This window comes from Vicia villosa, unplaced genomic scaffold, assembly GCF_029867415.1.
Source record: "Vicia villosa cultivar HV-30 ecotype Madison, WI unplaced genomic scaffold, Vvil1.0 ctg.000348F_1_1, whole genome shotgun sequence".
NCBI classification, from domain to species: domain Eukaryota; kingdom Viridiplantae; phylum Streptophyta; class Magnoliopsida; order Fabales; family Fabaceae; genus Vicia; species Vicia villosa.
Window position 1 is genome coordinate 842,399 of NW_026705155.1, and position 15,734 is coordinate 858,132.

The following is a 15,734-nucleotide window of genomic DNA, read 5'->3' on the forward strand; positions in this document are numbered from 1 at the left end:
ATAATAGCTTTTAACGTTCCTTTTGTCAGACAGCGTAGCTTGCCACTTGTACTTCCTTCTGATCTGATGTTTGTGAATACAACGTTTGAATATCATCAGAGCCAAACAGCTTGGTGCAAAGCATCTTCTGATCTTCTGACCTTGAAGTGCTTCTGAGCGTGATACCATCAGAACTTCAGTGCTTCTGATCTCATGTTCTTCTGATGCTTCCATAGACCCATGTTCTGATTCTGCTTCGACCATCTTCTGATGTCTTGCCAGACCATGTTCTGATGTTGCATGCTGAACCCTTTGAGACAAAGCTTCTGAGCGCTGAATTATGCATACTCTTTATATATTTCCTGAAAAGGAAATTGCATTGGATTAGAGTACCATATTATCTTAAGCAAAATTCATATTATTGTTATCATCAAAACTAAGATAATTGATCAGAACAAATCTTGTTCTAACAACTATCAGCTGGAGAGTACCAATATCCGTACTTGGGAGGACTTGGTTGTTGCTTTCTACAAGCAATACCAATATAACTCTGATCTCGCACCGACTCGTACACAATTGCAGAACATGTCCATGGGTCCAAGAGAAAGTTTCAAGGAGTATGCTCAAAAGTGGAGAGACTTGGCTGGCAGAGTTCAACCTTCTCTAACAGATAGGGAGCTGGTAGATATGTTCATGGGTACTTTGACTGGTCCATTTTATAGTTATTTGCTGGGAAGCTCATCAGCTGGTTTTACTGATTTGATATTGACTGGTGAACGTGTTGAAAGTGGCATCCGAAGTGGGAAAATTCAGGTGGCCACCTCTTCTGGTGTTACGAAGAAGCCTTATAGTGGAAAGACTGAAGCTAATGCTGTGCACAGTCAGAGGGGTCGCAACAGAAATGACAGTAGCCATTCTGTCGGGGCTGTCTTAATCTCTACACCAACACCTCGACAAAATCAACAACAGGGATACCAGCGTAGACAAGACGCGCCTAGAAGAAACTTTACAAAGATCAATATGTCTTTGAATCAAGCATGGCAACACTTGCTGAAGGCAAAGTTACTTGCGCCAATAGCTCCACCAAACATCAATACATCTTCTCCTCGCTATGATCCCAACGCAAGATGTGCTTACCATTCTGACTGCGTGGGGCATGACACCAACAACTGTTGGACATTGAAACACAAAATCCAAGACATGATTGACGCAGGAGAAATCGAGTTCGATCCTCCAGAAACTCCCAATGTTATTACTGCTCCTATGCCAAAGCATGACAAAGCTGTCAATGCTGTTGATAAAGAATCCTATGTTACTAATGTGATGAGTCTGACTACTCCACTCCCTCTTATCAAGAAGAAGCTGTTGCAAGCCGGTTTATTTCCGGGTTGCATTGAAGACTGTTATGACTGCTCGTCTCAACCAAATGGTTGTACAAGGTTGAAGATTGGTATTCAATGCCTGATGGATAATCGAAAGATCATGTTTGAAAAGGTGCCTTCTGTGGAAAAATTATGTGAAGATCTAGCCCAGAACTTGAAAATTGAAGACGTGTCCGTAATTTCCAAGACTCCTATCAGAATCCCTACCAAGGCCCCCATAAGGATCACTGCTGAGCCCAAGGTAGCTCCCTTGATCATTACCAAGCCTGGTCCTATCCCGTACTCCTCTGACAAGGCTGTCCCTTGGAGCTATGGTAATGATGTGTATATTCATGGTGTGAAACAAGAAGCCCTGAATGATGAGCCTGTCAAAGTTCCTAGTCCCGACGTCGACAATATTGTAGGGACCAGTAAGGTTACAAGAAGTGGAAGAATTTTCTCTCCAGAAATCTCCCCCGGTGCCAATACCTCAACTCAAGTCCCTGTTCCTGATTCAACTGCTGATATGCGAGGGAAAAGGCCAATGCTGGAGCCAGTTCAGACACCGGTAGAAGCTACTGTTGAAGAAGTCTCTCAGAAGGAAATGGATGAAATTCTGAAGATCATCCGGAAGAGTGATTACGATGTGATCGAGCAGTTGGGGCACACTTCCTCCAAGATATCCATGCTATCATTGTTAACTTGTTCTGAGGCCCATGCTAAGGCTTTGATGAAGTTTCTAAAAGCGGCGCACGTGCCACAGGAGATTTCTGTTAATCAATTTGAGAACTGCGTTGCAAGTTTGACAACGAACAATTACCTGGGGTTTTCTGATGCTGATCTGACTCCTGCTGGAAAGAGTCATAACAAAGCCTTGCACATCTCCATTGAGTGTAAGGGTACTACTTTGTCCCATGTGCTGGTGGATAATGGCTCCTCGCTGAATGTATTGCCTAAATCGGTGCTGGATAGACTTGATTCTGAAGGGATAGTGCTAATGCCCAGTAATGTGGTGGTAAAGGCTTTCGATGGGTCGAAGAGTACAGTCTATGGAGAGGTTGAGCTCCCAATCAGAGTGGGTTCTCAAACTTTCAACTCCTTGTTCTATGTGATGGATATCCACCCCGCCTATTCTTGCTTACTCGGGCGTCCGTGGATACATGGGGCAGGTGCTGTGACATCTACTTTGCACCAGAAGTTGAAGTACCTTGCAAATGGCAAGATCGTCACTGTGCATGGGGAAGAAGAGTATGTGGTTAGCTGTGTGAATGAGTACAAGTATATCGAAGTGAACGGCGAATTCATTGAGACTCCTTGCCAGACTTTTGAATTGGTTCCTCAAGTTGTCTCTACCGCCAAGCACACTCCTACTGTTCCTAAAGTTACCCGGATCCCTTCAACAATGGCTTCTCTGAAGGATGCTAAGGCTGTAGTTGAAGAAGGTGGTTGTACTGTTTGGGGCCAACTCATTGATGTCCCGTATAAATCTGACAAGCTTGGCTTAGGTTGTCCTGCTGGAACTCAGAAGAATAATCGTTACACTCGTCCTGGAGGGTTAATGTCTCATTTCGTCAGCAAAGGAGTCAATGCCTTGGAAGATGGGGAGAGCAACTGCAATCTAGACAAGTGGATCTTCCCGACACCTGATCATGGGCTGAACAACTGGAAGACCGAAGATGTTACCTCTATCTCCTTCAACCAGGAGTAATTGCAATTTTTCCTGTTTTTATTGTTTTCTAGTCCAAGTTTCGGTTATGTAATTCAAACAATAAATTTCAAAGCCATATGCCTTGCCCGGGGCATAGTTGGTCCATTTGTTAGGGTTTGTCATGTCATAATCATATTTTCATTCAAGTAAATCATTGGACGTTTCATATTCAAATATTGCGCTCTATGTTTTTGTTTTCTTTTGTCATATTGTTAAAGCTATGTGTTCTTACACACACCCACATAATACACTGCAGATTCACATCCACTCTGGATCCCATTGATAACGACTCTGCTACTGCCTGTTATGACTTTGATAATCCGATCTACCAAGCTGAGGACGAAGGCGAGGAAGACTGTGAGGTGCCTAGAGAGCTTGCCAGACTGCTAGAGCAAGAAGGAAAAACTATACAGCCGCACGAAGAGCCGATTGAAGTTGTGAATCTTGGTACTGACGAAGAAAAGAAAGAAGTCAAGGTAGGCGCTGGATTGGAAGACAGTGTCAAACAGAGACTAATCCAGATGTTACGAGACTATGTTGAGATTTTCGCTTGGTCTTACGAAGATATGCCTGGTCTTGATACTGATATTGTGGTGCACCGCTTACCAATCAAGGAAGACAGTCCTCCGGTGAAGCAGAAACTACGAAGAAGTAGACCTGATATGGCCAAAAAGATCAAAGACGAAGTTGAGAAACAGTTCAATGCTGGGTTTCTAAAAGTAGTGAGTTATCCACCATGGATCGCTAATATTGTGCCAGTGCCTAAAAAGGATGGGAAAGTCAGGATGTGTGTTGACTATAGAGATCTGAATCGAGCAAGTCCAAAGGATGATTTTCCGCTACCTCACATTGATACACTGGTGGACAGTACCGCACAATGCAAAGTGTTCTCTTTCATGGATGGCTTCTCCGGTTACAATCAGATCAAGATGGCACCAGAAGACATGGAGAAGACAACATTCACAACACCTTGGGGGACTTTTTGTTACAAGGTAATGCCTTTCGGTTTGAAGAACGCAGGGGCAACATATCAGCGTGCAATGGTAGCTTTGTTCCACGATATGATTCACCAAGAAATAGAAGTGTATGTGGATGATATGATCGCAAAATCTGACATTGAAGAAGAACACCTCATCCATTTGCAAAAGCTTTTTGACAGGTTAAAGAAGTACAAATTGAGATTGAATCCGAACAAGTGCACTTTTGGGGCAAGATCCGGTAAGCTCCTAGGGTTCATCGTCAGCAGTAAAGGTATTGAAGTTGACCCGGCCAAAGTTAAAGCTATTCAAGAAATGCCTGCACCACGTACTGAGAAGGAAGTCCGGGGTTTCCTGGGACGTTTGAATTATATTGCAAGGTTTATTTCCCACCTGACAACTACTTGTGTACCAATCTTCAAACTGTTGAGGAAAGATCAAGTGGTAAGATGGAATGACGAGTGTCAGTTAGCTTTTGACGAAATCAAAGAGTACCTTCAAGAACCTCCAGTTCTGATGCCACCAATCGATGGAAGACCTCTGATAATGTACCTGACAGTGTTAGAGAATTCAATGGGGTGTGTACTGGGGCAACATGACGAGTCTGGTCGAAAAGAGCATGCAATATACTACCTTAGCAAAAAGTTTACCGACTGTGAAACAAGATACTCACTGCTCGAGAAAACTTGCTGTGCTTTGGCATGGGCTGCTCGCCGACTAAGACAGTATATGTTGAACCATACTACTTTATTGATCTCTAAAATGGATCCCATCAAGTATGTTTTCGAGAAGCCCGCTCTCTCTGGACGAATAGCAAGATGGCAAATGATATTGACAGAGTACGACATTCAGTATACTACACAGAAGGCAATTAAAGGAAGTGTACTAGCGGATCATTTGGCTCATCAAGCGGTAGATGACTATCAGTCCATGAACTTTGAATTTCCAGATGAAGATATCATGCTTGTTACCGACTATGAAAAGCCTGGTCCGGATGAAGGACCTGAACCAGGATCCCGATGGACTATGGTTTTTGATGGAGCTTCGAATGCACTTGGCAATGGTATCGGCGCTGTAATTATTTCTCCTGAAGGTGGACATACACCATTCACTGCTAGACTATGCTTCGACTGCACCAACAATATGGCCGAATATGAAGCGTGCATCATGGGTCTCAAAGCCGCAATCGACTTGAGAATCAAATTTCTAGAAGTGTATGGAGACTCAGCCTTGGTAATAAGTCAGGTCAAAGGAGAGTGGGACACGAAGCATCCTAATCTCATCCCTTACAAGGAATACGTGTTAACTTTGATCCCTTATTTTGAAGAGATTACTTTTGAGCATATTCCACGAGAGGAGAATCAATTGGCAGACGCGCTAGCTACCATGTCATCTATGTTCAAAGTTAGGTGGGACAATGAGGCACCCCTGATCATTATTGAAAGATTGGATGAACCAGCACATTGTTGCGAGGTTGTTACAAAAGGAGCAGACGAGAAACCTTGGTTCTATGAAGTGAAAAGATATCTTGAAGCCCAGGAATATCCTGAAGGGGCATCCATCAATGATAGGAAGTTTTTAAGAAGGTTCTCGGCCAAATTCTTCCTGAGTAATGGGATCTTATACAAACGCAATCATGACTCAACTTTGCTTCGTTGTGTGAACAAGAAGGAAGCAGAAGAAATAATGGAAGACATGCACGATGGTGTTTTCGGAACTCATTACAGCGGGCATACTATGGCTAAAAAGATTTTGAGAGCAGGCTATTACTGGTCTACCATGGAGACTGATTGTCACCATCATTCCAGGACTTGTCATAAGTGTCAAATTTACGCTGATAAAGTGCACGTACCTCCAGTTCCACTAAATGTCTTGACTGCTCCTTGGCCTTTTGCAATGTGGGGCATTGATATGATCGGGGAAATCAAGCCTACCGCTTCCAATGGGCATCGCTTTATCCTCGTGGCTATTGATTATTTCACAAAGTGGGTGGAAGCGGCCTCATTTGCTTCAGTAACCAAGAATGTTGTGGCTCGATTCGTCAAGCATAATCTCATCTGTCGGTATGGCATCCCTGAAAGGATTATTACAGATAATGGTACCAATCTGAACAACAAAATGATCACCGAGCTCCGCATACAGTTCAAAATTAAACACCACAATTCTTCTCCATACAGACCAAAGATGAATGGCGCAGTGGAAGCCGCCAACAAAAATATAAAGAAGATTGTACAGAAGATGACGGTGACATACAAAGATTGGCATGAGATGTTACCATTTGCTCTTCATGGTTATCGTACTTCTGCACGTACCTCAACTGGGGCAACTCCTTTCTCATTGGTTTATGGTATGGAGGCGGTCTTGCCTATCGAAGTTCAGATTCCTTCCCTGAGAATTATGAAAGAGGCAGATTTGGGCGAAGACGAGTGGATCCAGACTCGACTAGACCAGATAAACTTTATTGATGAGAAGAGGCTCGCGGCTGTATGTCATGGACAATTATATCAGAAACGTATGATCAAAGCATTTAACAAAAAGGTCAGGCACCAGGCATACCAGACTGGTGACTTAGTAATAAAGCGCATTATTCTTCCACAAGGTGATCCCAGGGGCAAGTGGACTCCAACGTATGAAGGACCATTTGTGATTAAGAAGATATTCTCCGGCGGAGCCATGATGCTCACCACAATGGATGGCGAGGACTTCCCGCACCCTGTGAATGCGGACATAGTCAAAAAATACTACGCATAAAATAGACCCGCTAGGTTGACATACCTAGGCAAAAATAAGGGCATCCTGACGAACCAAAAGGGTTCGGGCAAAAATTAGGGATATTATAAAAAATTGTACACCCGGCAAGTCGAAAACCTGAAAGGGCGGCTTGGGCAAAAAAGGGTATCCCGGTAGGCTGAAAACCTGAAAAGGCAGTCTAGGCAAAAGTTAGGGATTAAAGCGTACGACTATGTCCCATTGGATCATCACTCATCAATCTCCAATTAACTCTGTTACCAAGATCAAGTTCAAAAGGCACTAATCAATGCAATTGTCTTTTCCAAACAAGCAAGGGATGAGATATTCGAAGGCATAATGGCAATAGCTGAGTCGAAACCCAATGAGATCACTTCCACATAGCTGTTTTTTCTTTATTCTCTTTGTACTTCCTTTCAAAAAATTGCACGACAATTTCCTCTTACTAGGAATTCTGTCTCCTTGTACTAATTCGCCTGTTATGGCACTTTTCCAAATCAATACAAAATTACTTCAAGTTTACTTTTTTACTTTCTCTGTTTTGAGTATGCAAGCGTCCAATGATAATTTTGAATGAACATATGCATTTTGAACATGACTAGCGCTTGCCAGAGTATTCCTACATTTGCAGGAAACAGGAAAAACAATAGAGTAATATCAAAATCATCCAGATGTCCTCCCATAGTCAATAGTATGGAAGTATCCCCACAAAGCATTTCTCAAAGAAAGCATCATTCTCCTACAAAGATGTACGCCTCAAGTACAAATAAAAATCTCCAACCAGATGTTCTGGCACAAAAAGACAAGAAATTCGCCATACAATCATATTGTTAACATCTCTAACAACAAATGGGGATTTATTTTCCTGCGAAAAGCTACTATGCAGAGTTATCAACAAGCATCTACATAAACATACCCATACATCATGCATCTACTTCCATGCATCATATGCTTTATCATAGCAAACACAAACATAGCATGCGAAAATTCTCATTTATTTTGAGAGTTTCATACTACAATGCAATACATACATCATGTCATCGCATAAAACTAACTTTACCTTTCAGGTTGACCAGCTGGCCAAAGAAAAAGCATCAACAAAAACCAGTGTCTATCAAATATACAGTCTGGAAGCTTGAACCCCAGATTCTCAACAGATATGTTCCGGAAGCTTGAACCCTGGATAATCTGAAATCTACGACAGAAACGTTCCGGAAGCATGACCCCCGGATGTTCTGAAATCTACGGCAGATATGTTTCGGAAGCTTGAACCCCGAATGATCTGAATTTTACAACAGATATGTTCCGGAAGCTTGAACCCCGGATAATCTGAAATCTACGACAGAAACGTTCCGGAAGCATGACCTCCGGATGTTCTGAAATCTACGGCAGATATGTTTCGGAAGCTTGAACCCCGAATGATCTGAATTTTACAACAGATATGTTCCGGAAGCTTGAACCCCGGATAATCTGAAATCTACGATAGAAATGTTCCGGAAGCATGACCCCCGGATGTTCTGAAATCTACGGCAGATATGTTTCGGAAGCTTGAACCCCGAATGATCTGAATTTTACAACAGATATGTTTCGGAAGCTTGAACCCCGAATGATCTGAATTCTGTGTTAGATGTTTCGGAGGCTCAAACCTTGAACATCTATGAATCTCTATCCCAGATATATGTTTGGAAGCTTGAACCTTAAACATTCTGAAGATCTATCACATACACACCCTGGGAAGCATGACCCCTCACTCAGCTAGATGGCATCTCTAAGCCCATCTCCACTAAAAATCCCTGCATCCGCAATGGCAAATTTCTTGGTATTCTGGTGTTCAATCCCCTTCCATCTTCGGATTTCGACTGGTATAAAAACCACTCTACATCCTCAGATTTAAGAAGATTGAACAGGGGCAGCTGTCATACCCCAAAATTTGCCCACTCAAGATCATTTGAATATCAAAGTCTCAATACTCGACTGAGTATATACTCTCCTAAATCAACTACCCTTCAAACTAGGGTTTTGTCCTTCTCAAAGAAAAGTCAGCTTCTGACACCTCAAGTGGACTTCGTGGATTCTTATATGCTTCAAAGAGATCCCATACCAAGTTTCAAGCCTTGATTCCAAAGATTGCTCATTCAATGGCCCAAACGATCAATAATCGCCTAGTTGACCTAAAAGTCAAACTATGGTCAAATCACTGTCAAAACTTCTGATTTTTGGTCAGCATCCTCATTATGAAGTGTTATTCATCATTTGATCAAGTATTGATCATGATTCATCAAGGAAAGTTCAAAAATCAACAAAACCTAAAATTCCTAAATTAGGGTTTTCTAGAAGAAAGTCAACTGAACTTTGACCGGCCATAACTTTCACATGGAGCATCAAAAATTTCCCATCCAAAGCTCAATTTGAAGGAAATTGAATTCTCTACAACTTTGGCTCTCACATGCCAAGTCCAAAATTGCTTCATTTGGAAGATATAAGCCAAAACATTACGGGTCCTCCTAAAAGATCGCAAAAAAGACGTTTTTTCTCAAAGGATGGTAAATGAACATGGTAAGTTCAATGAAGGTGAAACCAAAAGTATCTTTTAGAAGACTCTTTGAGCTTTCTAAAATGTACAAGAACACCTTCATGTGATAAAAAATGAGGGAAATACGATTGGTGCAAGTTGGGCAAAGTTCGAGAAATGCATAAAGCCACAATTGAGAAATTCTGTTTTTTTTAGCAATGGGCCTATACTTCATAGTTGACCACGAAAATGCATCTTCATAAGAGGCCCATGGATCAATTTTCATTTATTCTATGGTCTTATTCTATTAATTTTTGGTTTTATTAATTTAAATTCAATTTTAAAAGAATTAAAATCATAACTTAATGGTAAAAAGAACATATGTGTGATTTCCAAATATTTAAAGGCCCCACATGTGTGCAAAAGTCGTGTGAAAATATAAAAGGAAGGTTTGAGACAAGATCTTGGAATTTTGGAAAGTTTTCAAAAAATGTTTTGGAAAGAAATCATGACATTTCCACACTTTGATGACAATGATTCTTTCCATCTTTTTTCAACCCTAATTTGGTCCACTATATATTCATAACTCGTGCAGCCTCTTGGGACACGGATCCCTGGCCTCAAAAAAACGATTTCCAAATTTCCAAAGTTTCAAAAACTAGGGCAAGCCGAAAGTTCTCCACATAGCCATTCAACAGATCGAATTCTTGTTCCATTTAACTCACAAGGTGTTGGAGAGTAAGTATGAACGGATCATATAGTACATAACCATGCCATGAACTCGTACTTTATGATTCATATATTCATGCATTTTTTTTTGTTATTTCGTATCTCTAATATTATTGTGTTTTAATGAGATCTAACCGCATGAATAAGCTCCTGGTAGTATTTAGCGCAGGGTTGGACTATCAAAACAAAGCTTGAGAGCTTAAATCGCAAAGTACCATGACTAGGGCACGCATGGTGTTCGGTTACGTTCCCCACGATATAGCCATTTTTAGACAAAAGCGACACCATATTTGAACTCCTGGCGTGTTTTTAAGGGGATCTGGGCATCTATGTTATTTTGTTAATGTCACTTTATTGAGTTTTTAAATTTTGCAGAATGTGCAGAAAAAACCGCAGGTAAACCCCTGGCTATTTCCGCAGGTAAAACCGCAGGTCCAAAGGTTGAAGACAATGAATAGTACCTTGGACCTGGACCATACGCGTGGGCCTTTCTCATTCGCTAGTCAACAAACGCTCAATCTCTCTCCAACACTGATTCGTTCTTTCCAATAAATGGGGCCCAGCGTTTGACTACGGTTTGAAAGACCATTGGGCACACGTTTTGAAACTTATATTTTTTTGTTTGACAGGTTAACAGACCAATGAACACAGCGCAGTGGTCAGCGCGTTTTGCCAGTTACTCCCAGATCCTGGGTTCAACCCCCAGCCATGCCAAATGCCATTTATTTTTTTGGATTTTTAACCTTTTAGCATACAAGGCATTTTTTTTAATCAAAATTAATCTAAATAAAAAATAAGATAAATGATTAGAACTTAGGTTTTTTTTTACTAATCATTTTTATTAAGTTTTTTTTTCTCAATTGATTTAATAAGGAAGGTTTAAATTAATTTTAAATTAAATAATTAGATTTAGGATTTAAACTTAATTAATTATTTCTTAGTATAATTTAATTTAGATTTAGTTTGAATAGATAATTAGATTAATCTAGGTTTTCAATTAATCTCCGTTAAAATTTGATTTTATTCCGACTCTAATCTTTTACCCTCGATTCTTCTCCCATCTCAAATCCCTTGTATGACGCGTGATTGTTAGTTTTTTTTCGATTTTTATTGTGCTATTAGAATGTATATAGGTCGAATGTAAATATATAATGAAACTCTTTATTTTCCCGCATTTTTAATTTCTGTATTTTTCTATTATATATATTACTTAGATGTATGCTAATTAGGGTGTGTATGGCAAGATAAAATCAAACGTTAGCTCACTAAAAATACAAGATAAACTATAATCGAATCAAACACACTTTGCACGCACTCACCCTTAGGGTACGCCCCTCTTGGTTGCCTTCGATTAAAATGGTCGTGTCCCTCGAATGTAGAGGTATCTTAGCAAAACAATGACCCTCGAGTAAAATCATCATAGAAAAGATCTTGTCCCTCGGAGTCCCTTCGGAAAATGATGATAGTCCCGCTAAAGTGCTAAGGTTCCTCTACTTGTTGCCTTCTAACGACCTCGATGACCCTTCGATGACCCGTACGTCCAATATAACAAGGACTACCTACTCCTATATAGTATGGATAGTCCTGGGAACTTTAAAATTTACAGAAAAAGACCAGTTAAATAGGGTAGTGCTCTTAAACTGCCTAGCTCAATAAAAATATCTTTTCAATATCATTTCAAAAAACTAAGGCTACGCATTTACGCTAAAGTCCTTATGCTCCTTTCAAAACAAACAAACAATATGAGCTAAGCAAGTTAAGAGCCCGTAGATAACTACGGATGAAAAGGGTGCTTGCACCTTCCCTTTTCATAACTTACCCCCCGAGCCCGTTTTCTTTCAAAAAAGGTCTTTTTCTGTACTTTTTACCTTTCCTAACATTGGACAAAATAAAAGTCGGTGGCGACTCATGCTTCACCGCAACATTGTTGCTTACTTAAATAAAAAGTCAGTTCACCGAGTTACACCAAGGTAAGGGTGGGATTACTTCATGATAAAGGGTTGTATGATGATGTTTAGGGTGGGGTTTTGATTGTATGTTGTTATCCATGAATATGTGAATTGAAATCGTTGGAATTTGTCATAGATTTACATGAAATTGTGTTCTAAACCTGCTTTGATGATGATTGTTGTTAATGGATGTTCAATACTGGTTATATGTGCCTTAAATTGTGGTTTGATTGAGTTTTGGTTGGCAAAAATCGGTTTTGAGTTGATGTTGAAAGTGCTGAAAACGCACAGAATTTTTTGTTTCTGGTGCGGAGAGCCGGGCGGGCGAGTTGCTTCGCCAGGCGAGCCAGCGCCTACTTGCCTTTGTCGGGTGAGCGTAGCGGGCAAGAGAGTGGCCAAGTTTCTGCAACCGAGCGTCGGGCGAGCGGATTCTTCTGTCGGGAGAATATGCCCTATTTTGTGAAAAATTCAAATATTCATAACTTTTGATCTGTAACTCCTCTTTAAGTTCCGTTTGAACCCCCATAACACTGAAATCAATGTCTAACTAATGAATATGATTAGCATGACTCTTTAGAAAAATTTCTTGAATTGTATGTTGTCGATTTAATGATTTTTTGTGAAGTTGTATGTGATGTATGCTTGTATACCGTAAAAACGTGATTGCGATGTGATAAATTACTATAATAGTAATGATGTTGTTAGTTCCATAAGACTTTGGCATTAAGTTGATGTTGTTGAGATAATGTTTTCATATGTTGTAAATGTGTGTTTTATGGATGTGAATCATTGAGTCGCATCCATTGCATAAGTGTCTTCTAGCCTGAAAATGGCAGCGACTATTAGCGTGAAAGATGGCAACGACTATTAGCCTGAGAATGGAAACGACGATGGCCCAAGTGGCAATGTTTGAGACGGGAGTTTTTCTCCAATGGTACCATATGTATGTGCATAAAGTCAAGTCGCATATTGAGTTACAGTTTGAATGTTTTTGATTATGACGTGAATGTTGTGATATGTTGATGATATAGCAGTACTATTGATTATGTTATTGTAATTGAATACTAACATTGTTGCTTGTGATGAAAGTTGTTGTAAGATGTTAAATGATGAGAAGTGGTGAATGATGTATGATATTTCCTTTACCATGAATATTATCATACTTTCCTTTATACTGTTTGATATCTCACGCCTTTTGTTTGAATTTTACCCTTTGTTGGTAACGTGCAAGTAACGAAGTGGAGTAGCCGTTTACCTTATAGCTCGAGTCGGTGTGTCTATGCTTTGATACATAGAACTCGGGGGATGTTTGCGATGCTTGTTGCTTTATGTCGTTATGTTGATTGGATGTGGTCATTTCTTGTTTGATTATGTTATTGTTCTCTTGTGAGACATGTTGGATAGTTGTTGCCATGTTGACAAAGATGTTATGATTTGAATTTATGTGTCCTTTGAATTCCGCTGCGATGTTTTAAAGTTGTTTGAATTTGAATGACTAGTGAAGTATGATTCCTCCGTGATATGTGTTATGTATCCATGATTATGAGAATTGGTTTATAATGTGTTCTTAGTCGAAAATGTGACGCCTCAAATATGATGTGTGTTTTTGAGATTTTGCACTCTGATTTTCCTATTAATTGCAGGGTAGATTTGGGATGTTACAGGGGCAATCAGTAACATACCTTTAATCCGAAAATCCCCATACCACATGCATATTGAAGGATAAAGTAAGAGAAGAAAGGAAAAGCATCTCCTTGAAGCCCTCCACTTCCAAGGTCAACGTTGAAGAAGATAATGAAACAACTAATGATGATCATTCTTATAGGGAAGAAAATATGGGTTTGTTTCGTGAACCATTACAATAAGCACATCAAAAAATTTATCTCATGCAATCCGTCAAGAATTTTATAAACTTGAGGAGGTCTCATCTGTAAAATTAGACTGAATACAAAAAGAAGGATGACAAGCACATTATTTGTTATGAATGTGGTAAATATGTCATTACAAAACTAGTTGTCCAGATCTAATTAAACATAAGAACAATACAAAAAGTTCTACAAGATGAAGGACTAAAGCGCCAAAGGTCGAAGACTTTATATAAAACGGGAAGAAGAAGAGGAGGATGAAGAATCCTCCCCCTCAAGCTCAAGTTCATATGACAACGAGAATCTTCATATATGCTTAATGGAACAACACAAGGAAAAAAAACCTGGAGGTAAACATTTTGGATTCATATTTTAAGCCTTCTTATTATCAATTGTCTAAAGCATTTGGATAAATTGCATGTTGATACTTTAAACTCTTTTAAGAAGAACTATCTTCAAAAAATAATAATTTTAAATCTTGAGAGATAAATTTCAAGTTTTAATAGCACTTTAGAGTCCTTATGAGAGGAACCTGCATATCTAGTAAATGAAAAATCGTGTATTTATGATACATTATAAGAAAACATTAATATAGTGGAAAATAGTACTTATCTAATTTTAAAACTTGATATTGAAAGGGAAGTTAAAACATGTCACTAAATCTACTAGTATTAACTCTATCACCTCAAGTGTGGAAAAGCAATACCTGGGAAAACATTTTAAAAAAGCCAATCACTCTAGACACTATAATTAAGTTGTTTCTAAAAAAGTGGTGTACCATTATTGTGGTGACATAGGTCACATAAGGCCTTTATTGTCTAATTACACGGGCTCATAAGTGTATTAGTACTAACCTTATTGGACCCAACGTGAGTTGGGGGCCTAAATTTGCTTGTTGATTTCTTTGTGGGAATGTCTTGCTATCACAAAAAATACATGTTTTCTATACAATGGTTTCTCAAGACATATAATGGGGGACACTTTAATGTTCATTGATTTTGATCACAAAGAATATGTCACGTCACATATGGACACAATAATAAAGGTAAAATATTAGGTGAATGTATTATGGTAAATCCTCCTAGAAATATCGTATATGGTGTTTTGTTAGTCAAAAGGCTTAAACATAATCTTCTATGTGTTAGTAAATTATATGATAAAGGGTATTTGATTACTTTGAGTTGCTTAATTGAATATAAGGCTAATAAAGTTAGTGTTTAAGGGTTATAGAGTTTATATATGCTTAGTCTATATGATGTTTCAAAGAGAAGCACAAAATGTATTCTCTCCCATAATGAAGATTCCAAGTTGTGGTATAGACGTTTGAGCCATGTGCATTTTGATTTGATTAATAAGATATTTATGGGGAATTAGTAGCCAATCTATCGTAAATCAAATTTTCTAAATAAAAATTATGTGATGATCTCCAAATAAGAACACAAACAAGGGTTTCTTTTAAACCATTTTTTCTACTAATAAACCCTTTTAGCTTCTCCATTTAGACTTATTTGGCCCCTAAAGGACTAAGAGTCTAGGCGACAACTATTACAACTTTGGTATTGTAGAAGAATTTAATCGATTCACTTAGACAATATTCTTATCTCATCAGGAAGACACTTATTCAGCTTTCATTTGGTTTTCTAAGCTTTTCCAAAAAGAAGTTTTCTTTGAAACTTATTTCTTTAAATAATGTTCATGATGGGGAATTTCGTAACCGTCAATTTGAAATTTTTTGCAATGAAAATGGGGTAGCCCACAACTCTTATATCTTCTCAATCCACAACACAATGGTGTTGTATAGCATAAAAAATGTGTTTTAGAATAATTAACACAAACCATGATAAGTGAGATATGTCTGCTAGAGTAATTTTTGCGGTTTCGGTTAACACCGCTTGCCACTTCTTAA

The 15,734-nt window shown here is 39.1% G+C and overlaps 1 protein-coding gene across 1 annotated transcript; it reads left to right on the forward strand.

Annotated features, from left to right (window-relative positions):
* Positions 1-672: 672 nt before the first annotated feature.
* Positions 673-3,048, forward strand: LOC131627059 (uncharacterized). The gene is made up of 2 exons (XM_058897896.1): positions 673-1,128; positions 1,252-3,048. Exons 1-2 carry the CDS (start codon positions 673-675, stop codon positions 3,046-3,048), a joined length of 2,253 nt encoding a protein of 750 aa, XP_058753879.1.
* Positions 3,049-15,734: the final 12,686 nt, after the last annotated feature.

What these genes read in the sequence shown, in the direction of transcription:
- LOC131627059 (XM_058897896.1), top strand. Translation starts at nt 673, where the DNA reads ATGGGTACTTTGACTGGTCCATTTTATAGTTATTTGCTGGGAAGCTCA. An exon ending in GTGCTTACCATTCTGACTGC is followed by an intron (nt 1,129 to 1,251) that starts GTGGGGCATGAC and finishes CCTATGCCAAAG; the next exon opens with CATGACAAAGCTGTCAATGC.